The sequence below is a fragment of the Lepidochelys olivacea genome, assembly GCF_965140295.1.
Source record: "Lepidochelys olivacea isolate rLepOli2 genome assembly, chromosome: 12".
Taxonomy (NCBI): domain Eukaryota; kingdom Metazoa; phylum Chordata; order Testudines; family Cheloniidae; genus Lepidochelys; species Lepidochelys olivacea.
Genome location: NC_140422.1, coordinates 5887984 through 5914246, shown reverse-complemented (window position 1 = coordinate 5914246; position 26263 = coordinate 5887984). Strand labels below are relative to the sequence as shown.

General features: G+C 49.1%; 1 protein-coding gene and 1 long non-coding RNA gene across 2 annotated transcripts; one reads left to right on the top strand and one right to left on the bottom strand.

Moving 5' to 3' along the window:
- Positions 1-157: 157 nt before the first annotated feature.
- Positions 158-9150, top strand: GINS3 (GINS complex subunit 3; the record flags this gene model as incomplete). Its single annotated transcript, XM_084645110.1, has 3 exons — positions 158-433; positions 1579-1812; positions 3956-9150. The coding sequence occupies 3 exons, from the start codon at positions 158-160 to the stop codon at positions 4184-4186; spliced, it is 741 nt and encodes a 246-aa protein (XP_084501236.1). The 3' UTR covers positions 4187-9150.
- Positions 6056-19511, bottom strand: LOC311529263. Its single transcript, XR_014713810.1, has 6 exons — positions 19431-19511; positions 13554-13614; positions 12758-12970; positions 12239-12435; positions 10895-11129; positions 6056-6143 (listed from the first exon to the last, which is right to left on the bottom strand). It is a non-coding gene; the product is annotated as an uncharacterized lncRNA (long non-coding RNA).
- Between the last annotated feature and the right edge of the window lie 6752 nt (positions 19512-26263).

Here is a 26263-nt window from a genome sequence, read left to right as displayed (position 1 = left end):
CGGGCGGGGCCGGGGCGCAACACCGTTGGCCTCGCAACTCCCAGCTGCCCAGGCCCCCATCCAGGCGACCGGCCGCGTGCGACGTGCACACCCGCTCCCCTCGATTGCTCTCGCCTGGCGCTGCTGCGGGGCTTCCGGGGTGGGGAGAAAGGGACGCATGCGCGTTGTCCGTTCTCCTGGCCCAGCGGCTGCTTCTGCCTGGCCGCGGCTGAGCGGGAGCCGCGGGGTCGGAGCGCGCCGCCGCCCCCCCGCCATGTCCGAGGCCTATTTCCCCGTGGGGCCCGGGCTGGGGCCTGAGGAGAATTTCCTGTCGCTGGAAGACATCCTGATGTCCCAGGAGAAGCTACCGGGCCGCGTGGAGGCTGCCCTGCCCCGCCTGGCCGCCGTGCTGGGCAAGGGCGCGGGGGCCGGCCAGAGCGACGGCATCCCGGAGGTAACCCGCCGCCGGGGACTACAGCTCCCGGCAGCCCCCGGGCCCGGCCACGTGACAAGCCGGCGGGCGGGCGGGGCGCTGTGCGCTGTGTCTGCCCGCGGGGCCAGGGCGTGAGCCTGGAGCGGGGCAGGCTGGGAAATGCAGTCTCCAGCCTCAGAGTAGTGGCGTGCGGGGTTGCTCGCGTGCGTCGGTGCCGTGGCGGCCGCGTGGAGCTCTCTGCGGGGAGCAGTTTGTAAGGCCCGGCTTGAGAAAGCCCTGGCTGGGGTGACTGAGTTGGGGGTGGGACTAGACACCTCCTGAGCTCCCTCCCAACCCTGGTCTTCTATGATTTCACCCTCTGTCATGTGTAGCTTTGGCCTGGGTGCAATACATCGCGCTAGGCTCTGCATTTTTGCATTACAGATTGCGGGGGGGGGGCTGCAAACTGCTCTGGGTGGGCACATTTTACCCCCACCCCAGATTCTAATCTGAGATCGGTGGGATATATAGTGAAATTAAAGGGTAATATCTCTTCAAACTAATATCAGAAAATTCTTACTGTAGCATGCCCTCAGCCTGTAGAGTGCATTCACTAAAGCAGTGACTGTGACTAGGGTATTTTTTTTAAGGGCCTGAAAGTGTTATGCCCATTAAATATTGTAGTGAGGTGAGAATTTTTGGTAGAGAATGTAGTTACTGTTGGTTAGCTGTTTCGTTTAAATTCTAGTTATTGTCTGGGGACCATGCCCTGCAAATAAATTCTGTGTGTAAAATTACTTCCCGGAAGAATCCTAGTGGGGGGGAATCACATAAGCAAAGTTGAACATATATGAAAGTGTCTGCAGGATCAGGGGGACTCGGCTTGTAACTTTCCTTACACTGCAATATTGTTTTTTATTTATATATACATCTTACACAGGCAGCTGTCTTTCTGTGCCTCATACTTTGGCACCCGTTCTCACAAAAATTTTATGTCTATGGATATTGCCAGTGACAACCAAAAGTCTATGATTTACATTAGTTTCTACTATTGTAGACTGAAATAAAATCACTCTCTTGTGGATCTTCAGTATTCATCCGAGTCTCATGTTTATTTGTTATCATGATCAGAGTTCATTTACCTATATTTTGGGGGTGGCGGGGGGTTTTCTGTTGTTTGCATGCAGGGTTCAAAGGTGGAAATACCATTGTGGCTAGCAAAAGGGTTGTATGACAACAAACGGAGGATACTTTCAGTGGAACTGCCCAAGATTTACAAGGAAGGCTGGCGGACAGTGTTCAGTGCTGATGCCAATGTTGTTGACCTGCATAAAATGGGGCCATTCTACTATGGCTTTGGCTCCCAGCTCCAGAATTTTGACAATCCAGAGAATCCAGAGATAGCTCAGACTATACTGCAGGCAAGTATTTGAACCAAGTCTAGTTCCTTTGTTAGCTTTGGTTTCCTTTTTCTTTGCTGCTGCCTCCTCCATATTTCCTGCAACTTTGCTGTAAACAACATGTAAAAACATGATTCTAGCTTGAGTAAGGACTGCAAGATCGGGCCCTCTGACCTCAGATGTGCATATTCAGATCCCAGAAAATTCAGTAAGATTCATATGTATGCATCCAGGAGCCGAATTTGGTCCTGTGAGTTTTGTACAAGGAACATGATGACTTCTAGAAGAGGAACTACTTTGATGCATCACTTCTTAGTAACAGAAAATGCAAAGCATCTGTCAGAGATTGTACCTCTGGGGCATCCTGTTGGGGTGACAGTGGGCACCTCTGTGGTCCCAGACATCATCTCTGGCTGTACGTGTTGCGATTTTGCTGGTTCAGAGTGCAGGGTTTAGTCCTCTGGTTGTATATCTGAGGGACGCTGCTCCCCCCACCCCCCCCCACCCACTCACTTCTTGGTATAACAGCATCCAAAACAAAAAAGGCAAACAAAATAATCCTGCAGTACAGGCTCACCCCATTGTTCTCTGCAAGGCAAAAGTTAAATAGTCTCTGTGAAGAGGGTGGAGGGGGTCCAGGGTCTTAACTGGCTGCGTTTCTGAGGGACTCAGGCTGAGTGCCTGAGACTGTAATAGAAAATAAAGTAAAGATGGTCCCTTTACCGGTCAAGTTGGCAGAGGTTCATAAGCAGCCCCTGCACTATGAGCCCCGGGAGCTCCGCTTTCCTCTGAGTGCCACATTGCCCTGAGCAGGGATACTCCCCTGTAAGGACCTACTCATCTCCAGGCTTGACAGGCTTTGGGTGTGCTGGGCTGGGTGCTGATTGTGCCTAGAAGAGCTCTTTAACCCCTTCCTGACTGGAGTGAGGATCTGCCCCACCACAGTGTCCCTCCTCCTTGTTAATGAGTTGTGTTTTATATATCATGGCATAAATAAACTAATGTTCAAAGAAATGTGTGACTAAAGTACAGAGACCTCACTGAGAGCTTGAAAGTCTTTATTTGGTGCTTGTAGAGCACCCAAATACCAAAGTTTTAGATGCCAAATAAATGTGTATACTAGAAATAATAAATAAAACCCAGTCATATTTTGTGACTGGTGCTTCTAAAAGCATAGTTTCCCAAGGAATCTTAAACCCAATTTCCAAAGATTATCAAGAGTTTAACCCTTTGCCTTTCTTTGTACCTTATTATATATATATGTTTTTACCCATAGTGGTAGGGGAAAAAAAATCTTTTAAATGATCCCCTCTTTGTTTAGCTTTTTAAGTGTATTGTTTATGTATTGTATGTTTTTGAGTTGTACTGAATGTGAAAGTGTTTGAGCAGCATCCCAAGTGCTTTGGGGGCAGAGGGAGGTTTGTGTTTGGTAAATGCAATCAGGAGTAGTAGTAATGCCTTTAAAAAGGGGAGTCTCATTTGGCTCAGTTTTGAGAAGAAAAACATTAAGCAGCATTCACAAAAAGAAAAGGAGTACTTGTGGCATCTTAGAGACTGACCAATCTATTTGAGCATAAGCTTTCATGAGCTACAGCCAACTTCCGATGAAGTGAGCTGTAGCTCACGAAAGCTTATGCTCAAATTGGTTAGTCTCTAAGGTGCCACAAGTACTCCTTTTCTTTTTGCGAATACAGACTAACACGGCTGTTACTCTGAAACCTGTCATTAAGCAGCATTGTAACAAATGCATGACTACAGATTAATGGCCTGCAGCCAAGCAAGGCCCCGTGCTCCAAAACCAATGACTTCTCCCACTTGAATGGAGGTGGAATTATAGTTATATTATGTTTCAGTAGCCCTGTTCGGTCAGCGACTAGAAGGCAACAATCACACTTGACCAATCAAATTCCACCCAGTGATACACACATTTTCCAGCCAGGATTTTGTATACTCCTCCATTCACCCCAGTTAGGTAAAGCTTATCCTTGAGTACATCGAGTTCACTACCAACAGACAGGTGCTAGCCCAGAACAAATCCTTGACTGCATAGATACAACATAGGGACTAGAACCCTGGATCTTTCAGCTCCTAAGCAAAGGCCTCTAGCACCTGAGTTCAAGAAGAATCTCCCTTAGCCTTTTGTAATTCTGCTTTTCTCCCTTAGACATTTATTGGCCGTTTCCGTCGCATCATGGACTCCTCCCAGAATGCCTACAACGAAGACACCTCTGCACTGGTGGCACGGCTGGATGAACTGGAACGAGCATTGTTTCGAGCTGGTCAGAAAGGGCTGAATGACTTTCAGTGCTGGGAGAAGGGGCAGGCTTCTCAGATCACAGCTTCCAGCCTGGTGCAAAATTACAGGAAGAGAAAATTCACGGATATGGATGGTTGACGGCATGAAGGACACAAAACTGCTACAGGGGATACTGAGGTACTCTGTGTCAGAGAGAAGAGAGACCAGCCAGTCTTGGAAAGGGACAGACTCTCCTCCCAGTTTAACTGAAGTTCTTCTGTGCAGCATCTTCAGATTAGAACAAAGAACATTTTAGACTAAAGGATGAGTATAACAAGAATACATCACAAAATTGTTTTACAGTGCTCACATCCTTCTCCCATGGATTTATGGTAATAGTTTTGGGCTTCATATCTGAGTGTATATAAAAGGCTCTTCTGAAAGAGGATCATTTAATATTTACTGTATTTATCATCTAAATAGATCTGGAATTGTAAATAGGGATTCTGAAAATGTAGTTTCAACTCTTTCACCCCCACCTCAAATCCCACCTTCCCCACACATACCCCAGTGTGTTGACCATGAACAGCTGTTTCCAGCTTCATGATTCCACAGGACATCCCCGTAACATGAAGGGAAGAGTGGTATAGATTGCATTGTGTTATCCCTTTCTCTCGTGCTATGTCTTAATGCACCAGTACAAATGTCTTTGTTAGGGATAAGCACCTGCTTTTAGCTGATTCTTTTGCGGCTTTAGTTTCGTATGTGATTTTAATGCTTGTCATTTGTACAGTAGAGACTGCCTTCTGTTTGTCCACACAGCAGTTGAAGTGTTGCTGCAAACTTTATGCACCCTGCTTCCACCTCCCACTGCCACTACTATGCCTCATACCTGCAAAGCCCACCTCTGGGCAGCAGGTGGGAATGGAGAGCCCATTCACTCCTAGATGCATGGTGGTTTTTGTGATATGGACACCCAGTTCATGGAAAAAGTTATCCTGATTTCTAGTTTTGGCTAATTGTGAAGGGGCAGAGCTAATGCGTTGTTTCCTTCTGATCTATTGTTATTTCCTCTCTGGAAATGCCATTCTTACTATTGGAAGCGAATGGAATTAGAACTCATTAAACAGCACAAGGGTTGCTCTATGGAGATGTCCTCAAAATGTAGCTTTGCTTGTGAGTCACGTTGGAGGGCTCTAGAAAGCTACTCCTGGGACCATTGGAATTGGTATTCTTGGGACAAGTCATTAGAAACTATCTGGGTGTTTCTTAGCCTTCCTTGGGAGGAAGCCCTTTAAAAAGTAACTAATGAGGGCCCTTATCCTGAGAGGTGCTGAGCATTCACAGTGACTGTTGACTTGATTAGTAGCTGTTGATGTTAATCAGAATTTCAGCGTCTCTTGGGATCAGGCCCATGGAGAGCAAAATTTTGTGTGGGCCACTTGTTCTTGGATGTTTAATGTAATTGTTGGCTAAGGGATCCCCCACAATGGGCGAGTGGCCATTCTTTGGGCCTCAGGAGTGAAAGCTCTGCCTCTGCAGTCAGTCAGAAGGGATACTGAGTGCTGGATACGGCAGCGTCTTCCACTTGCCATGGTCTCTGAAGTGTACAGGGCAACCTGTCCTACTGCAGGAGACTAAGCAGCAGCTAGTGGAATATGAAGAGGGAGTTCAAGCATGCACATTATTAAATGCCACTGTGCTAACTGACAGCATGCTGTGAAAATGATGCATTTTTTATAAGAAACTAATTTTAGCCTGGAGTTTGTATATTTTCTATTTGGGGATTTCTGTGCTGAATAAATGAGTGTTTCACATGGAATAAGTTCTTCACACAGTGTGTGTCTCTGTAATTGCCCTGCTGCTGAGAATCAGTCCTAGCCAGGAGACGAATGCTAACCCTGTGGCTAAGGTTTCTGAATAGCCAAAGTCTTGCTGCAAGAACCCACCGTGTTCTTCACACAGCTCCCAAACACAGGAGTATTACATTTATACACTTCCGCTGGCGTAGCAACGTCTTCCATTTGACTCCTAGCTCCACTGAGACAATCCTAGCAGTTGCCACGAGTCACATTAGAGACACTGCTAGGTTGCTAGAAGGCTCCAACCTTTAATTCTGTTTTAAAAAAAAAAATAAAATAAAACCCAAGTGACAGAAATGTGTCAGTATTTATGCTTAGATTTTGGATTTTTTTTTTTTAAATTCCAGGGAAACTATTTGATGTTTTGGATGTAACCATTCTCTTGCAGCATGTGCAGCCCAAACATTGAAGCATTGTGGTAATACTCAAGAACCAGAAAGTGAAATTGACTGATGATTATAATACTGTACAGCATTCACTGTATATAGTGCTTCTGTTCAAACACTTTCCAAATATTAACTAATGAATTCTCACGATCCCACTGTGAGGAAGGGAAGTATTATCCTCAGTTCCCAGAGGGGTAAACTGAGGCACAGATGTATGAGACACACCAAAGGTCAAACAGCAACATGATGGCAGAGCCAGAAATGGAATCTCTGTCCTGACTCCTATTCAGTGCTCTAACCACTAGAATGCAGGCACTCCCAAATAAGAGCAAAACGGGCGCAATCTGTTTTCATTGTCCAAGTTGAGTGAAGTGAAAACAGAAACCAATCAGCATATGTAATTAAAAGTAATTTAGGTTTTAAAAACCCAGTTTTAAAGGGGGCAGCATCGACTTGAAATCTAGTCTGTTTGCCAAACAACACGCGCTCCCTAAATTCTTTTACCAATTTTTGAGGCATGTTTTTAAAAAAAATTGTTTTCTCTCAAGCAGCAAAGACATTGAAATGACTGCACAAAATGCTGTCAAATGCACAAAATGAACAAATTAAAAAATTACTATTGGGAGCGAATGGAATTAGAGCTCATTAAACAGCACAAGGGTTGCTCTGTGGAGATGTCCTCAAAATGTAGCTTTGCTTGTGAGTCACGAGGGTTTTTTTCTCTAACCGCTTTCAGTAATCTTAGATATACTTGTGACAGTAGTCGATACAAAATGTTCACATAGATGTGGTGGGGTTTTTTGTTTTTGGTTTTTTCCCCATAGATAAATGTTCCTTTGATACTTTCAGGTGTTGTTAGTAAACACGATAGGACTTTTTAAAAGAAAACATGATATTTAAACTGACAGTGTCCTCTGAAATTGCAGCCAGCAGTTTGCAGATTTTATGTGCTATTGATTTTCTTGTTATCTTGTATGCCTTATTCTATCCAGAAATACTTCATGGCTGTTCCAGAGACCAGATGCCATTGAGAAGCCTGGTAAGGTATCTGGCTAAGCCTACTGTGTAATTTTGATAAACACAAATTGTACTTCATAATCACGCAGCAGTGAACTAAAGTGAGAAGAGTTTGGATTTGCATACTTGTAAAACAGAAACAATCCCTGGCATTTGACTAACAAAGTTAAGGAGCACATATTTAACAAACCAGCAGAGTGGAAGTTCTCTCTAGAATACTGGCAGCGAATCCCTGTCATAGAATCATAGAATATCAGGGTTGGAAGGGACCTCAGGAGGTCATCTAGTCCAACCCCCTGCTGAAAGCAGGACCAATCCCCAATTAAATCATCCCAGCCAGGGCTTTGTCAAGCCTGACCTTAAAAACTTCTAAGGAAGGAGATTCTACCACCTCCCTAGGTAACGCATTCCAGTGTTTCACCACCCTCCTAGTGAAAAAGTTTTTCCTAATATCCAACCTAAACCTCCCCCACTGCAACTTGAGACCATTACTCCTTGTCCTGTCCTCTTCTACCACTGAGAATAGTCTAGAACCATCCTCTCTGGAACCACCTCTCAGGTAGTTGAAAGCAGCTATCAAATCCCCCCTCATTCTTCTCTTCTGCAGACTAAACAATCCCAGTTCCCTCAGCCTCTCCTCATAAGTCATGTGTTCCAGATCCCTAATCATTTTTGTCAGAAGTAATGAGTTGGAAAACTCCACGTTTGCACTTAGATTCTCTTTAAACTTTTTATTTATTGCTTCTCAGGTACTTTTCCTTACAGCAGAGGCAGCCACTGAGGCATGATGCCCAATTAAATATAAATAGCTTTTCAACCAACATGCAAAACCACCCCATCCCAGTTCTTTCCCCCTTTTTTACTTCTGTTGCAGGTTCTTCGCCAGCATCTTTGTGCTCTAATCAATGTCTGTCTGTCCTCTGGGCTAGGGTTATTTTTAACCCTAAAGACATTTTAGGGTGGGATTTTTGAAAGCACCAAAGTGAGTTTGGAGCACAAATCCTATTGCAAATCAATGAGGCTTGTGCTCGTAGGTCATTTGAAAATCCCACTGCTGTCCTGGCAAGGTTCTGAGCCGACGCCTACAGGTTAGCCAGTGGCTAAGCCCTACGGCATCAATTTGAGGAGTGAGGTGTGACCCAGGGACTTCTTGGTGCCAACCAGCAGAGAGCACAAAGGATGTATAGGGTTGCACAGGGATCGCCTGGGTCAGATATAGGCATATTAGTTCACCAAAGGGTGACATGTAAAGTCTCTACTGAGAGGCAGTAGCCGACAGGTCTCCATAATCGTTTCAAAATGTTTGCACGGATAATATTTAAGGAGTTACTTATCCATACTGGAAATTGTGTTCTTAAAATCTTAAAGTAAAGGCAGGGAACCAGGAGATGACATGCTGTGGACAGGTTCTTTTTAGGCAGGGCATCTCACCAGACAGTTGTCTGGTTATTGTGTATTGTGTGCTTCACAATGGATGCTGATTTACAGACTAAGTCAAATGCTGATTGAGATTGTGAAATCTACAAGAAAAAACAGCCAGCAGGGGGGCATCTGGTTTATGAATAAGGACAGTCATTAATTCTGATGTATCTATGGGTGCAAACAGACACCCTAGATCTTTTACCAAAGAGGCAAGCTAATGGTGTGACTAGTCTCATGAATGGAAGATCACAGCCAAACCTGGCTATAAAACGGTGCAAGGACTTTGGGTGAGCATTGCTCTCTAAGACATGGAAGTGTCTAGGTTCCAGAACATGTTATGATTTTATTTTATATGTAACCATATGTTTTTAGTACTTCTGCTTGCTATCATGTGAATTTCTACACTTTGTTCAATAAACTTTTGTTTTTACTGTAAGTGTTGTGTGTCAAGCAGAGTAGTGATCTGAAGTGGAACTGTTGAGTGGGCATGTACTGCTTCTTTGGAAGCAACAAATCTGTGAATACTGCAAATGACCAGTGGATCGTTGGCTGGAAACTCTAGGGAGACTCTCAGGGTTGGAGTGTTCCTGCCGCTAACCTGTAGAGAGGTAGCCAGGCTGGCATAGGCCTAGAGGGGATGGTTTGTGTTGCCCATGGCCAGTGGAGTTGGGGAACTGACCCACGGCAGGCACAGATGAAGCTCCCTCATGCTAAGGGCGGATGGTCGCCTCACAACTGTGGGTACCTGCAGGAAGCACCTTCCTTTGATCGTTCGTTTTTTTTTTGTTTGTTTTTTTTAAGCAGTGATGTGTCAGAGGTGCTATACTCAAAATTCTAATTGAGCCTCTGGCACAATCCAGGTCTGAGCCAATCCAAAGATGGCACTCGGTAAACCTTTTCTAGATATAAAGTGCCCCAAGCCACATCTGCTCAGAGGATGCATTGTGTAGTGGTTAAAGCACTGCGCGGGGAGTCAGGAGATCTGGGTTCTGTTCTCAACCCCACCACAGTCTCCTTTCGTGACAATGGACAAGTCACATAGGCCTGGATATTTAAAGGTATTTAGGCATTGCCCGTTTTGTCCCTTGGTAAAATGAGGATAATAGCAACCTAAAGGGGTCGGGCATCTTGTGAGGTTTAACTTACGTTTGAATGCCTGCAATATTTTATAAACATAAGTAAAAAGTATTAATTTGTTGCAATAAATCTGTACCTCAGTGTTTACAATAGGGAAAGGCCCCTGTCTCTGCCAAACTCCAGCGCCTCACTTAGGCGGGGCTCGACAGAGTATGTAAAAGTTACCCCTAGTTAGAAATCATTCTAGGTTCTTTGATCAGCCCAGTAACACGCTTCACTGTAGAACTCTTCTAGGGGTGTGACCCACCTGATCACCATGAGGGCCGGCTTTCTTACACCCTCGCCCTTCTATTCTACCTAAACAGCACCTTGTCACTGCTGCAAAGTGGCCAGAGAAGCAGGGCTGAACTTGCATTTTCTTCTCTTTACGGGTGGTTTTCCCCGAGAGGCAGTACTTCTGCTGGAACAAGCGGAGTCCTAAGCACTTAATATTGCTAATCGTCTTTGGTGAGATTTTGTATGAAACCGATAACATCACCGATTGCACACACTGCTGGAACCACTGCAGGGATGGAAGGGGTGGTGAGTATTGGGGAAGTCTGGCCCACACTAGCATCCAGCGTGACCAATGGTTTCTTTTTCCAAGACTAGCCTTAGAAAGGGATCTCTGTGATAGTTTTGATGTGGCTTTCCATGCTTCCCTGTGAACGGGCAACATGATTTAAACCTGTGGTGGGCAGAGTCCGTTTCTAAAGGCACTAAAATAACACAAGGGGGTATTGGTCTGGGATTAGGGCTCCTGTGTGCTACAGTAACCTATATAATAAGATTCCAGGATTGTCACTCTGGGTGTCATTTTGATGCCTAGTGTGTCTGTTGAAACAGGGTGAAGAGATGGGAACAGCTACAAGCATGGCTGAGAGCTTTTTGTTTAGAGTATCACCAGGCTGACTCATCACTGGGATTTGCAGTTTGTTACTTGTCCAGTTCTCAGCCATTTTCACCTTTTTACACGCTGCAAATTCAACCTGTACGACAGCCTGGGCTTTTACCTAGGGCAGATCATTATTGTTCATCATAACCCAGGCTTCCCATGAAAATACCTCCTGCGGGAAGAGTCTCTGAAGATTGCCCTCACAGCAGAGTTTTCAGTTGGGGAATGGAGCTGGGTGTAGAATCACAGTTCATTCTGCAAGGATCTTACTCCAAGCCCATTGACTCTTGGGGAATCTGTAAGAAGCCGCAGACTTTTGCTCCAAGGCCATGTCTTCTGTTTCCTCGCAGCAACAGGACCTTAGGGGTATGTTGGCACTGAAGGCTGGAAGCAAGCGCCTTGACCTAGCACGTTAAAAATAGCCGTGTGAGTGCTGCAGCTTGGGCTGCACCTTGGCCTCTCAAGCCTAGGGGCTCAGGTGTGCTTGAGAGCCCAAGCTGTACCCTGAGCCACCATGTTCACGTGGCTATTTTGAGTGTGCTAGCTCGAGCCAAGCTAGCATGAGTCTGTCGACCCAGGCTGGCTCCCAGCTGAAGTGTAGATGTACCATCAGCATCTTAATCACCTCTCCATTCACACCCATTCCCATTACCAGCAGTTACTCACATGCCTTGAGAGAGGACAGACCTGCTGGGGCTGGGTTAGATTTTGACATGTACATTACTTGCCCAACACCTTCCCCCACAGTTAAATCTGGCCCCGGAAATGCTCAGATCCCTTGCTGATGATCCACAGATTCAGTTTCATTGGAAGAGGGAGGAAGGCTCGGTGATGTCCGACTACTGTGACCAAGCCATTGTGATCTCAGCCAGTCATTTAGATTGGAGTGGCCAACCAGAGCCTGAGAAGGAGCCAGAATTTACCAATGTACATTGTCAAAGAGCCCCAGTAATATGTCAGCAGCCCCCCATCAGCTCCCTGACGGTGCTCCCAGCGCCTCCCTCCCACCCACCCCTTTCATCAGTGTCTCCTGCTCCCTCCCCAGCCTCCTGAACAGCTGTTTTGTGGCATGCAGGAGGCTCTGGGAGGGTAGGGGGGAGGAGTGAGGGCACTGCAGGCTCAGGGGAGCGGGAGGGGAAGGGGTTGAGCGGGGCCAGGGTCTGTGGCAGAGCCAGAGGCTGAGCAGTGAGCAGCCCCCGGCACACTGGAAAGTTGGCGCCTGGAGCTCCAGCCCCGGAGTCGGTGCCTGGACAAGGAGCCACATATTAACTTCTGAAGAGCCGCACGTGGTGCCGGAGCCCCACGTTGGCCACCCCTCATTTAGACCAATCACGTCAGGAGCTCAAGCTGTATTGTCTGCTGCCAACGTAAGGGACTTACAGTCGCTCTTCTTTTTATGGCAGTGTTTGTATTAACCGCTTGCTTGCGGAATCATACACATGTATCAGTTAATTACTGAATTTTCCCCACTAGTTCCGAGAGGAGTTTGAAATAACCCCATCTGTGCACTCACCTTCTTTGTGCTGTTTGTGAATCGCCTTGTCAGAGTCAGCAGAGGGAGCACTGAGCAGAAGACGCTGTTTTTGTATGAATCCTACCTTAACTTTTTTTTTAATCTAGGCTAGTATGAATCCAGGTGCTATTCTCCAGCAGCTGAGGTCAAAGTTGGAGCCTAAATTACTTGAGAATGTCTCTTTGAACTTGTAGACACTGTAACAGGATGGAACAAATATCAAATGGGACCCAACCTGCGCCCTGACAGCTGCAAACAAAAACCAAAACGTTAATTTCAAGCTCCATCAGGGACGAGAAAATATATCCCTGTTTGCCAAATAGAAAAGGACCAAACTGGCGAGAATGAAGCTGTGCTCTGACCTACAAACAACAGAGAGGACAACCGTTAAAGTAAAACAATGGTAAAGACTATTCCTTATCTGCGTCCTGTTAACAACAGCCTTGCTTGTGTTAACAGATCGTGCATCGACTTTGGCATAAAACAAGCCCCATCAAATCATGAGTAACTATGAGTTACCTGGAGGTCTGGTAGATGTCACAATGAGTCAAGGAATGGAACCCAGGCGTTCTGACTCCCTGTCCCATTCTCTAACTGCTTTAAAACAGCTGCATAAATATCCATCTGTCTGAGAGCAGGAGAACAGCAATTCCACCAGTAGTTTTGTTATGAATATGTTCCCCCTCCATCCAATAGGTCAGCACCTTGTGCCTGGCTTTATTTCATCCAGTGCTAAGAGGAGGAGAAAGGGACATTTTTGGATTAGTAATAACTAGTTCTTATACAAAGGCCAGTATCTTTAACCCTGCTGTACAGATGGGGAAACTGAGGCACAGGGAGGGACGTGAGTTGCCTACGGTCACCCAGCAGTCCAGGTCTCTTGAAAACACAGGTCTCCCTATCTGCTAGGCTACTCTGCCACTCCCACCCCCATATAGCGCACTCACTTTCCCTCCTCCCCCTCCCATTTCCAGGGCGCAGTGCTGTGGGCCATGCTTCCTGCACAGGCGAAGAGCGCACCTGATGTTAGTCTTTGCTATTCCCTTGTAGAGCAGAACTCCATTCCAGAGAGCTGTGCCCTGGGCGTCCCTTAGATTGTTGTGGAAAATTACAAGGAATGGCACAACCGAAGAAGCCAAGGCGCTCGCTCCGCTTTTAAAACACTTCATTAATGTCATTGACAATTCCAGCAGGTTCCTGAGATTAGCACACTTCTATTTTTGAAGAGTTCTTTCTAACGGCGGCCTGCCAAGCAGGGCCAGCAGCCTCAGAAATCTTTCTATCTGGATTGGCAGGACACCCTGTGGTCTTTCACCTTGCATTAGCCTCTGTGAATTCTTGTAGCTTCAGCTCTTCCCCCTGCTGCTCCCCCGTGCCTGGAAAAAAATTGAAGTCATGTTTCGTAGTTAGCCCTGCAGGGAGGTGGAAGCAGATGCAAGCACCAATCTTTGGGCATGACCAGCATAAGTTTGTTGCCCTGTCTGGGCAGAATTTTGGGCATGGTGAGTCTCCTCCTAAAATATTATGGCGCTTGGGAGGGTCCCCTTGCCGAGCTCTGTGCCTTGGTGCCTCAAGAAAATGTCTGGCTGGATTAAAACAAAAAACCGTTCAGCACCAAACCGCAACCAATGCTCTCAGCATTGGGGGCGGCGTGTGGACGGCCCTTGCTCTCAGTGGGAGCTGAGCCTTCTTGAAAACAGGCCAAATCCTGCCAGACTGCAACTGGAAGCAAAGGGCGCAAAGCACCTCCCAGGATCAGGCCTGTACGGTGGGCCCCTGCCCCATGGACCCAACCGACCCCCCTCCACCCCTTCACCGTGAGCCAGCTGCACGAGCTGCAGCTGGTCTGCTTCCAGACCGCGCCACGGAAACATCCATACACGCTTGTGCTTCACGCCCTCACCCTTGTGTCCCGTCCCGATACAAAATGGCGGGACCTCCTGCCACCTTTGGAGGGTGAGGAGCCCCGGTGGGCCAGCCTATATTCCACCTTGGTCCCGAGGCCCACCGGGGATATCAGTTGGCGGCTCCTTCACGGAGCCGTGAGCCCGGGCGTGTTCTTGGCGCGGTTCACCTCTATCCCAGACACCTGCCCCTTTTGTGGCGTGAGGGAAACCCTGGCACACACATATCTGGAGCATACCAGGCTGCAGCCCCTATTCTGGCTCCTTACCAATATTTTATTATGCTTTTGGTTCACTTTTCCCCTCACCCTCTTATTTATGCACTCCTTATCTGCGGCCCCACAAAGTCACGGGATCTCCTGGTCAACCTCCTCCTGGCCCTAGCTAAAACGGCCATCTATCCCGATGGAGTCTCTGTGACTGTGGGGCCTATTTCCTATCCTCTGTCCGTTCACGTATCCGGGCAGAGTTCCTCTGGGCATCGTTCACTGACTCCCTTGATGCCTTTGAGGAGCAATGGGCGCTGTCCGGGTTTCTCTGCTCGGTGTCCCCAGCCGGTTCCCTTCGTTTGACCCTTTGACTGCACTCCTGTCCCTGTTATTTCATTAGTTGTCCCCCGGATTTATTTGGTGTCCAGGTCTTGTGGATCCCCCTCTTAGGCTGGTGCGGGGGATCCTTTAGCAGTGGATGGGCTTCGCCCGCCCACTTCCCGGATCCCAATCAGAACAGGCCTGTAGGGCCCAGGTATTTCTCTTGCAGGTATTTCTGTAGTGCCTGATGCTGTCTCGTGTGTGTGCGCTGGGCAATAAACAAGATTCAAGCAGAACATTACTTCTAAATCCTCGTTCCCCTCATGCTTCAGAGTCCATCTCCTCACGGAGTCCTAGGCATTAAAAATGGAATTATCCCAGCCAAAAAAAAAACAAAAAAACAACCCCAGGGAAATGCTTTATAGCCTCTTCTGGTTCATCCTGGGATCAGAAGAGAAGAGGCTTCCTATATTAAATCTCTGCCAGAAAAATCACCATTTGGCCTAAGAATGAACGTGAGAAATTTCAACCTAAAGGTAATCTACCTCCCCCACTGCCCCCAGAAAAGTGCCCGAAAACAGGCTTGTAATGAAAATCCCTTCCTGGACCATGACTTTGCTGTTACAATTCTGCTGTGACATTGTAATAAAAGCATCAATGTAAAAAAGCAAATAGAAATGTTAATAAAAAGCCAACCCCCATAGGATCTGAGCTCTCAGCTTGTGAGGCCCATAAAAGCAGACAGATATTCTGCTAGCCACAGGAGGGCTCTGGGCTTGTTCCCTGGTTGCAGTAGAAGCATATGGAGAATTACAAGAACAAGAGAAAAAAAAATCAAATACCAGAGCTGAACTGATCAAATAAAGCCCTGTGCCGGGGTCACACCAAGAAATTGCAAAAGGACTGTGTAAAATTACCATGGAAAAACAAACCCAAAGCCAGCTCCTTGGCAGCTGTAAATCATTGTAGCATCAGTGGGGTTGATGGAGTTATGACAAGTTTACACCAGCTGAGGATTTGGCCCACAGTCTAATGGTTTAAAGATGGGATACAAGGCCAGGAACGCATAAGAATGGCCACACTGGGTCAAGACCTAAGGGCCCTCGAGCCCAGTATCCTGTCTCTCACCGTGGCCAGTGCCAGATGCTTCTGGTAGTAGCTCTGTTTTGACCCTGCTGCTGCCACTTACTTGCTGGATGATCTTGGACTAGTTACTTAATTGTTCTGTGCCTCAGTTTCCCTAGATGTAGACCAGGATTAATAATGATCCCCTTCTTCCCTCCCTCCCCCAGAAGGATGGTGGGATCTCCTTTGTGGCTGTCATGCCCAGCTGGAGGGCGAGTCGGCCAGGGGCAGCCTAGCTTCTGAAGGAAAAATGTAGAGGAAACCACACAAGTCAAATGTCATGGAGCTTCCTGGTGCTGAGTAAGGACTTCAGTATCCGCCATCATTAGAGCCATGAATGCCTTTCTTGGCTAGCAGAGGCATCTGTATCTGTTCCAGGCCGTCCATCTGGGTGCTAGAGCTTTCACGATTGATGTTATATCCAGAACGTCATGGGTACTTGGCTCATGTGATAAGCGGCAAGTTACAACTTGGGTTAAAATTAATTTAAATGAGTATATCTGTCTTTAACAGACTCTTTACCTAAAATCACTGGAACGAAATAACCCCTAGCAGCCCTAGGGGCCTCCTCTTTCCTGCTGCTTGAAACATGCAGCCAGCCTACAAGGGTGCTGCGCTCCTGCAGCCGGGCCCCAAAGCCCCTTATGCTATACCGCTGGGAGAAGGGCCGGGGTAACGGACACATGCAAACGCTGGGGACAGGAGGCAGGGGGCATTCAAACAGAAGACAGGCCAAAACCCACCACATAATTCTCCTGCTAAACTCTCCTGATTTGGGGGTCAGTTGCATGGTTTGAGGAATTGGCAACATTGAGTGATATGACCAAGGTGACGTAGTGTGTCAGTGGCGAGCAAGGAATACAATCCAGCTCTCCTGACTCCCAGCCCAGTGCTGTCTCCATTGGCCCATGCTGTGGCCCATCCAGTATCCGTGCAGCGCCTTATCCTGTTCTGTTCTACATGGCCCAGGCAGTGGAACTGTCCACTGTGACCCCGAATGTAAATTCTGAATGGGCGTTTATTACTGCGGATGGTGTAATCCGATCATATGTGTAATTCACATTACTGCAGGTTGTGAATTAAACTCCCAGTGATCAGGAACCAGCAAAGGGAAATAAGGCAGGGGCCCTGTTCAGAATTAATGACATGTATGCTCCCAGCCTTCCTCAGCCATATAGAAAATGGAGGTTTTTAATGACTGTTCAATCATTGATTCTGAGGCTAGGCTACACTCCATAAATCAGTGGAGTGACGGCATCCATTCCTGAGCCCTCCTCCGCAAAGGCTTTCAAAGGAAAAACCACTAAAGGATAAAAGCAAGCCAAGGGCCAGCTTCTCATCTCAGACCAGTGCAAATCAGGTGTATGCTGGAGGAATGGAGATCAGAATCAGGTCCAAACTGTACCACTCCAAGCAAGACCACTATGTGGTCACTCTTACATTGGTGTCAATCTGGAGTAATTCCAGTGGAGTTGCTCCAGATTTACACCTGTGTGGATGAATCCTGCCTTGGTCTCTGATCAGGTTTCTGAAGGTCTTGCCTGCATTTTTGGTACTTATTCAGTGCTAAATCATACCCTCAGATACACAGGCACTGCTCCCATTAACAGCACTGTGACTCCAACACTTGCCTCCAAGGAGAGAACTTGGCTCATGCACTCCTCAGGACAGAGATCATGGGCTAGATTCTGACCTCTGTTACATCAGTGTAACTCCATCGACTGGAGGGGTCTCTCCAGGTTTACACCAATGCCTTGGAGCTCAGAATCTGGCCCATGTCTCCATCTCTGTTTAGACAGCACCGACTGTACTGACGGCATTTAGTGACCAAACGACGTTTCTAGGAAGCAATTGCCTCGCTTGCGGGTGGCTAGGGCTACCCATAAATCTGGGGGCACAAATCTATTGCAAATGAGTCTGCGTAGGCCCAGGGGTTTTGCCTGAATCAGCAGTGCAAAAGTGCAGTGATACCTCTGGGTGACATAGAGGCGACTGCTTTAAATCGCGCATTGGGAACTACATCCAATACGGGGCAAAGAAAGACGCTCTCATTTACAATTGCTTCTATCATAAAAACAAGCAGGGACCTAATTACTTGGGAGCCATCTGCCTGGGAGAGCTCTGATCTCACCAGGCTTTGAGCAAATCTGTTGAACCCGTTGGTTTTTTCACCAGAATAGCTGATATGCTGCCATACAGAATGGATCGGATGCCTTTGGCTGGCCCCCTCTGCCTTTACCGTCTGGAATGCAGGTGATGACGCAGGATGGGTGGATTTTTGCTGCACTGTGACCGTTGTTTCGTGCCCTCTGCAGGCTGTGAGCAGAGAGTGTCTGTTACTCTGCACATGGGCAAGAGCGTCTCTGCACAGCAACCTCCGGTGGCAGGAGATGGAGACAAGCCCAACTGATGCTGTTGAGCACAGTAAACGGCAATCATCTCATTTGGGAGGCAGCTCAGAAATCAGCTGCATTGGGACAATATAAGGGATTTGCAGCCTAGTAAACAAACAAGCCTGCAGACAGGCTTTCCGGAGGCCTGATGCTGAATCTCCCTCTGCGTGAAGGGAGAAGGAATCCTGGCACTATAGTGAGAGGAGCTGAATAAATACCTAGGTAGGTTACACTGGGGAACCTCCTCTTAGCAGAGTGATCAGTGCCTAGAAGACTGGGGGTCCCGGAACACAGGGCCTTCCTCTTGGGTAGCATCTCCTAGAGAGACCAGCGGTGTCTGGCAATGCAAGACTGACTCGCACCACAGCCCCCTCTTGAGAACGGTGCGATAACAGCACCCACAAAAGCAGGTCAAGCAGGGAATCTGAGATTATTAGCCCCTTGTGCTCCTCCTGTAAACGATCAGAAAGCCAGCGAGGAGACCAGCGGGCAGGCGTTAGGTGCTCCCCTTGCCTCGGGCCACTCTGGGCCTGGAGCTATATTCTGCCTGGGTGCATCCACAGGCGGCTGTGAGCAGAGTGCATTGCGTGGGTCCAGCCTGGAGGGGGCAGAAATGTCGCTGATCATGTGGAGGCTTGTGCTGGAGAGCCGGCCATGAGAACCCAGAGAGAGGAGCTGCAGTCCCTTGGCCTGCTGCAGACGATGTAGCCAGTGGCTTGTGGCGCCTTCCTGCATGGGAAGGGATCCAGCGGGAGCCTGGGGCTGCAAATCATTTTGATCTCCAACGACTGGGTGCTTATGTAAATGATCCTTTGGGGGTTTACCAGGGACAGAGGATGTGGCTGCACAGACAGAACTTCTGGACTAGAAGTTGGTCCTGACGCCTGTGGCCACGGCAGATTCCTGCCCCCGATGCTACAGCTTGAGCCTAGCAGCCTTTAACTTGGATCAAGAGGAAGCCATGAACGTTGGGAGGTGTGATCTAGAAGGGGGGGGGTGTGCCTCCATAGGAGATGCGGGTGGGTGTCCTATGGTAGTGCCTAGCAAAGAACCTCACTAATACCCAAGTCATGAGATCCACCCTGCTCCTCTAGCTGAGCAAAGAATAGCTTCCAGGCTGCTTTCAGACTTCCATAGCCCTGGTCTGCCTGCCTCCCGCTCTGCAGCAGAGCTCTCCTGGGGGGCATGACCTTGCTGACCCAGAGCCCCCCCAGCCTCGATCGCATTGTGTGACACTGACCTTAGCTTCCCCAGGAGAGCAAGAGGGACGGGGGGTGGGGAGGGATGCTCCCAGACCTGTAGCTCCCTCGCCTGAGAGCTGGCCCCTAACCGTCCACAAGCCGATTAAGCCCAGCATGTTAATTGGCTGTGACAGCTCATTTTGTTATCGCCCGCCTCGTTATTGACCTGGTGCGCGTGACCGGGTGCAAAGTGAAGGTCAGAGCCGGCCCACAAGCCTCCCGTTCCAGCAGGGCTCGGAGAGCAGCAGGCCCGGGCTCAGCCCTGGCAGCCTCTAATCTGGGACTGTGCTGGAAACAGGCCACGCTCTGGGATAGGAGGGAAGCTGCATGGTTTGGAAGCTGTAGCTTAATGCCTCTGCTGCTGGACAGGCCCCTCCTGGCAGGCTCACCCTCTGGGCTGACAGCCCCCTCGCCCATCCCACCCTCCTGCTAAAGAGGTCTCCCTTTGGAGTCCACCCATTCTGCTCCTTTAAACCATCCTTTGGAGTCACTGCCCAGCAATCTGCTCGGGCTGCCTGGCACGCTATGGTGCAGTGCTAAAAAAAACCCCAGTGGTGGGGGGCACACTCCTGTCGTGTGCACTGGGACTGCAAGTGAGCAGGCAGAGCAGAGAAGGCCTCCGTGATGAGAGCTGAGGAAGGTGAGGCACAGAGAGGAGAAGCCAAGAGAAAATGGGTGTTAGGCACACCTAGGTGTGCTCAGACCCACTGAGGTCAACATGGCACAGAAGTACGCAGGGATATGGGCGGGGGGGACTAAACCCTCTCAGCTTCAGAGCTGGCCAGTGCATATATTTTTTTAAAGGACAGCCTCCCTTTCCTTGGATGCAATTTGCCCTTGCAGATCGTGTGCCCACATATTTGTTTTGCCCCGGCAATGAACGACAGGCACCCATCTGACTATTTAGAAGGTTAAGCCTCTGAATTGCAAGGTCCTGGGCCCTCGACATGGCTGGATTTGCATCCGCAGTTAGCTGCATGTATAAAAAATAACCCCACATGTGTGATGGGATGTGATGTGATGTGATGGCTTCTTGGCCAGAAGCAGAGGCAGGGAACTCAACCTCTCTCGGGTTTGCTGATGCTCATGGGATGTACACTACAAAGTCTGCTTTCCTGGACTCCTGCAGCTGCCCCTCCAACTGTTCGGCCATCTGCCCAGCTTCGGCTGCACTTCTGGAAGGAGGAGCCTTCTGACCATGAGCAGAGCATTGCCTTAAGATGAGCTGACTCAGCCCTCTGCGCTGGGGCCTTCACTTAGAATCATAGAAGATCGAAGTTGGAAGAGACCTCAGGAGGTCATCTAGTCCAACCCCCTGCTCAAAGCAGGACCAATCCACAACTAAATCATCCCAGCCAGGGCTTTGTCAAGCTGGGCCTTAAAAACCTCTAAGGATGGAGATTCCACCACCTCCCTAGGTAACCCGTTCCAGTGCTTCACCACACTCCTAGTGAAATAGTTTTTCCTAATATCCAACTTAGACCTCCCGCACGGCAACTTGAGACCATTGCTCCTTGTTCTATCATCTGCCACCACTGAGAACAGCCGAGCTCCATCCTCTTTGGAACCCCCCTTCAGGTAGTTGAAGGCTGCTATCAAATCCCCCCTCACTCTTCTCTTCTTCAGACTAAATAACCCCAGTTCCCTCAGCTTCTCCTCATAAGTGATGTGCCCCAGCCCCCTAATAATTTTCATTGCGCTCCGCTGGTCTCTCTCCAATTTGTCCACATCCTTTCTGTAGTCGGGGGCCCAAAACTGGACGCAGTACTCCAGATGTGGCCTCACCAGTGCCAAATAGAGGGGACTAATCACTTCCCTCGAACTGCTGGCAACGCTCCTACTAATGCAGCCCAATATGCCGTTAGCCTTCCTGGCAACAAGGGCACACTGACTCATATCCAGCTTCTTGTCCACTGTAATCCCCAGGTCCTTTTCTGCAAAACTGCCACTTAGCCAGTCGGTCCCCAGCCTGTAGCTGTGCATGGGATTCTTCCTTCCTAAGTGCAGGACTTTGCACTTGTCCTTGTTGAACCTCATCAGATTTCTTTTGGCCCAATCCTCCAATTTGTTTAGGTCACTCTAGACCCTATCCCTACCCTCCAGCGTATCTACCTCTCCCCCCAGGTTAGCGTAATCTGTGAAGTTGCTGAGGATGTAATCCATCCCATCATCCAGATCATTAATGAAGATGTTGAACAAAACTGGCCCCAGGACTGACCCGTGGGGCATTCCGCTTGATACCGGCTGCCAACTAGACATTGAGCTGTTGATCACTAGCCGTTGAGCCCGACAATCTAGCCAGCTTTCTATCCACCTTATAGTCCATTCATCCAGCCCACACTTCTTTAACTTGCTGGCAAGAATACTGTGGGAGACCATGTCAAAAGCTTTGCTAAAGTCAAGGTATATCATGTCCACTGCTTTCCCCTCATCCACAGAGCCAGTTATCTCATCATAGAAGGCAATCAGGTTGGTCAGGCATGACTTGCCCTTGGGGAATCTCTATTGACTGTTCCTGATCACCTTCCTTTCCTCCAGGTGCTTCAAAATGGATTCTTGGAGGACCTGCTCCATGATTTTTTCGGGGACTGAGGTGAGACTAGTTCTCTGCATTCTCCTTCTTCCCTTTTTTAAAGGTGGGCACTATATTTGCCTTTTTCCAATAGTCCGGGACCTTCCCCGATTGCCACGAGTTTTCAAAGATAGTGGGCAATGGCTCTGCAATCACATCCACCAACGCCGTCAGCATCCTCGGATGCAGTGCATGCGGCCCCGTGGACTTGTGCTCGTCCCACTTTTCTAGATAGTCCCGAACCTGCTGTTTAAACCTTAAACATATATAAAAACACGAGGCTGAGGCTTTGCTATGAGAAGCAAAGCAACCGACTGTGTGGGCAGGTGTGTCAGGCCACTCACTGTGAAGGATCCCCAATTGCCTTACATGCTGGGTCTGTGGGGATAAGTCACCAACCACTGAAATGCAGCCACCTCTGGGGTGTAGCACCTGCTTTACTCTAGCAACAGCTTTCAGGAGGGGCAGAGCAGAACATCTTTTTGCATCAAAACCCCTTTGGGAACTTTAAGGAGGCAGAGCTGAAGTTTGTCCAAGATCCCAGAGCACTTACCCCTGCTCTTGAACAGATCTTTAAGGCCCATGAGGGGTATCTCATCAGCAAGACAGCCCTGCCAGCAGCACTGTGCCCCTTTAGCACCATGCTGGGGCTTCTTTCCAGTACTGACTCTGCAAGGGATGGGGGGGCAGAGGGGAAGAACGCCCCCTATTGAATCTTTAACACTGCTTCCTAGGTTTGATGTTGAGGTTTCCCACAGTTCTGGAGCAGGACTGATCCTGCTTAATACACAAGATTACAGCCTGAGTGGGTGGGGCTGAATCAAGAGGGGGGTGGCTCTTTCTCCCACCCCCCTCATGCTTTCGATGGCTGTCTCTCTTTTCGGAACCATTGCGCTGTCCTGAGCGCAACCCTCAGAGGCCGATTCCTGAGAACCAGGCCTGGAAAGTCCCTGCACAAGTTTGGAGCGCTTGGCCTAGGGGGGGGTTGGCTGTTTCTGGCATTCTCCGCCCCCGGAACACAGTCCTGGAGCACCTGTGTGACTCAGAGCCATTACAATGGGCATGAAGGGGGTCCAGATCGTGTCCCCTGGCAAGTGAAATATTAACAGAGCTGGAGACCCAGAGGCAGTAAGCTACTGCTGCGAGGCTGGTGCCTTTTCGTGCTCCGCCAGGTAGCAAGACGTGGGTAGGAGGCAGAGATCAGACCTCTCCATGGAGGGGGGACAGTCCTTCCCTCTCCACGCCCCGCCACCACAGGCTAGCTGTCAGTGGCAGCAGCATCTGGCATGTGCTGTGGAGATCAGCTGGCAGAGGTTACTGCAGAACCAATCGCTAAGTCTCGCACGTCACTACCAGCATGCACTGAGCTAGCCCGGGCCCTGGGGATTTGGCATCTTTCCTTGCGCCTGGGTTTTCTTATTTTGCAGCTCAGCAGGCTGCTGCTGGGAAGATCTCTGCTCAGCTGCCCCAGGGACGTCATGGCTTTGTGGGGGATACGGCCTCTTAAGGGGTGGGGAGCTGATGTGATCGCTTTCCCCTGGGATAGGCGTTTCAGAGGTTCCCCCAGCTGCGCAGGGTCAGCAAGGCAGATGGGATACAGCCCCAAGAGCACTGTCTACTAACCCTTCCTACCCACCCTGGAGGCGAAGGGCAGGGGCTTGTGAGGGCAGTTCCCCTCACTGGCACCTCTGTGCCATCTCCACTCCCTGCAGGAGGTGGAAAATCCAAACCCGTGAATGACTCACAGGACTCCCCCAAAGTCCTAAAGTAGGGGATGGGCCAAAGGACTGCAGTGGTATCCGAGTACCCCAGGGAAGTTGTAATAGTGGGTTGAACCAAAGAGGGGGCTGTGGAACAGGGGGTGCGGCCCCTGTCCTGTTTGATTATCACACCCAGCTGGGAAGAGGTTCGGTGTTCCCTGTAAAGGGCTGAGAGACCCCGGGGTGGAGATGGGGATGCAGGAGGGAGGTTGGCTCCTGTGACTAGCCCTGGGATGCAGAGTGAAAGGTTCTGGGTCCCAGCAGTCTGCATTGGCTGGGAGCTTTGTGTTACTTGTGGAGGTTTTATTTGAATTAAGAAAACGGTGGTTTGGAGGAAGGGGCTGAAGGACCCTGGATGTGGCAGTGAATCCCTCATAGGCTGGGGAGACAGGCCAGCAGCCTACGGTTGTGACAGCAAAGCCTAGAGACAGCCCTTTACTTGGGGAGGTGTTTGAAATCCAAACTCCAATCCAGATCTGCATTTGACAAGCGGCTCTTGTCTTGATATGATTAACAACGATTTATTTGTGTTTTGGTAGCACCCAGGAGCCCTAGTTATGGGCCAGGACCCCCTGGTGCTCGGCGCCGTACAGTCACCGAACAAAACAACTGTCCCCGCCCCAAAGAGCTTCCAGTGTAAGGGCAAGACGAGAGACAACAGATGGATACAGAGTACAAGGAAACAAGGAGAGAACCCAACCCCCACTCCTCCAATCCAGGGAGCAGAGTAGCCAAGTGGGGAGGATTCCAGACTGACACCTAGGTTTTCTTCCTGGCACAGCTATTGACTTGCAGCGTGACCTGATGCAAGTCACTTCCCTGCTCTGTGCCTCGGTTTCCCCATCTGTAAAAAGGGGTTAGTGGTCCCTTGTAAAGTGCTTTGATCTCCTTAGGAGGGATTTGCTGAGTGTTATTATTGAGCATCTCTGCACATTGGCTGTTTCACAGATTCCAAGGCTAGGAGGGACCGCTGTGATCATCTAAGCTGACCTCCTGCATAACCCAGGCCAGAGAATTTCCCCAAAATAATTCCTCCAGCAGATCTTTTAGGAAAACATCTAATCTTGATTTAAAAATTGCCAGAGATGGAGAATTCACCATGCCCCTGAGTAAATTGTTCTCTGGCAAATTGCTGGGCTGAGTTGCTTTGCAATCCAGGTCCAAATTGGCACCTCCTTGAGCTCATCGTGCTCTTGCAGAACGCTGCAGCAAGTTCTGAAAGCAGAGTAGCAAGAGAAAGGCAGCAGGGGCTGACAGAACAGTCTGGGGAGGAGGAGGTGTACAGAACTCTGAGCTGAGTGCTTGCTGCACCGCACCCTGGCTTGGTGTCTGCAGGGAGGCTGAGAGCCCGTACTTTACCACGGGGGCGGGGTGGGTGTGTGTAAGCAGTGTTGGAAACCTGCTCAGACACTCACGCCAGGTCTCATCAATCAGCACTGATCCAGTGCCCGTCTGACGCTGATGTGCCGGCGGGGAAGACTGCCAGGCTGGGGTGTGGCTGCTTCTTGACGTACCAGGCTCAATCTTGGGGACTGGGCAATGAAAACAGGGAAAGGAGAAGTGCCAGGGCTCTGTTTGTTGTTGCCCTGCAGTGGCTTTCTACTAGCTGGCCTGGGGCAAAGGGGCCACTAGGGCAGGCATACAGCCACCCCAGGGGATAGCCCTGGTGCAGGGGCCCTCTACGCCAGGTACACATTCAGCTGCGTGCTGCCCATGCAACAGGGGCTGTTCAGGGCAGAGCAGGAGTGGACCACAGGAAGGAGAGAGAGTGTCAGGGGCATGGATGGGGTGTTCTTATGCCTGCTGATTCTGCACGCCTGCAGTGGCCCATGGGGCTATTCCAATAGGAGGCCACGTTGGAGCAGCTGCTAGGGCTGCCAAGTGTACCCCTCCAGCCCCTAGGGATGCAGGTTTCTCTGTTAAAAGGGCAGCAGCTCAAACATGAAAACCACAGAACTTGGTGTTTACCCTCTGTGTTCTGCATCCCTTGGGAAGTGACTGAGAACCAGCTTCCAGCCCCACACACGAGTGATGTGTGGTCTGGACTGAAATACCAGTTTGTGACCATTAATCTTTCTCTGAAGAGTGACTCTGTGAAAATGACATTGTGAGGTTCCTTGTTCATTGGACCGATAATTTCCATCTCAAATGTTTGCCATTTACTAAGACAAAGATACGATTTTTCTAACGGCCAGGTCTGCAAGTTCACCTTGGGATCTGAGACTCAAGCTTGGTTCTTTCCTTCTTGAGCATCATCAGCTGTAATATAATTTGCCCTGAATAATCTTTGTCCTCATTTAGACCTTTACAACACCAGTGGTTTTAAGCTATGCCCTGTGGGACCTCTCTGGAGTCACACTGCTTTCACTAGTTTTAGTGTAAACATAACTTAGTAATCAGTTCTAGCGATAATACCCAGGAGCTATGGCATGGTCTAATGCGTAGGGCACTGGTTGGGAGTCAGATGACTTGAGTACTTGTCTTAGCTCTGTCCCTGAGC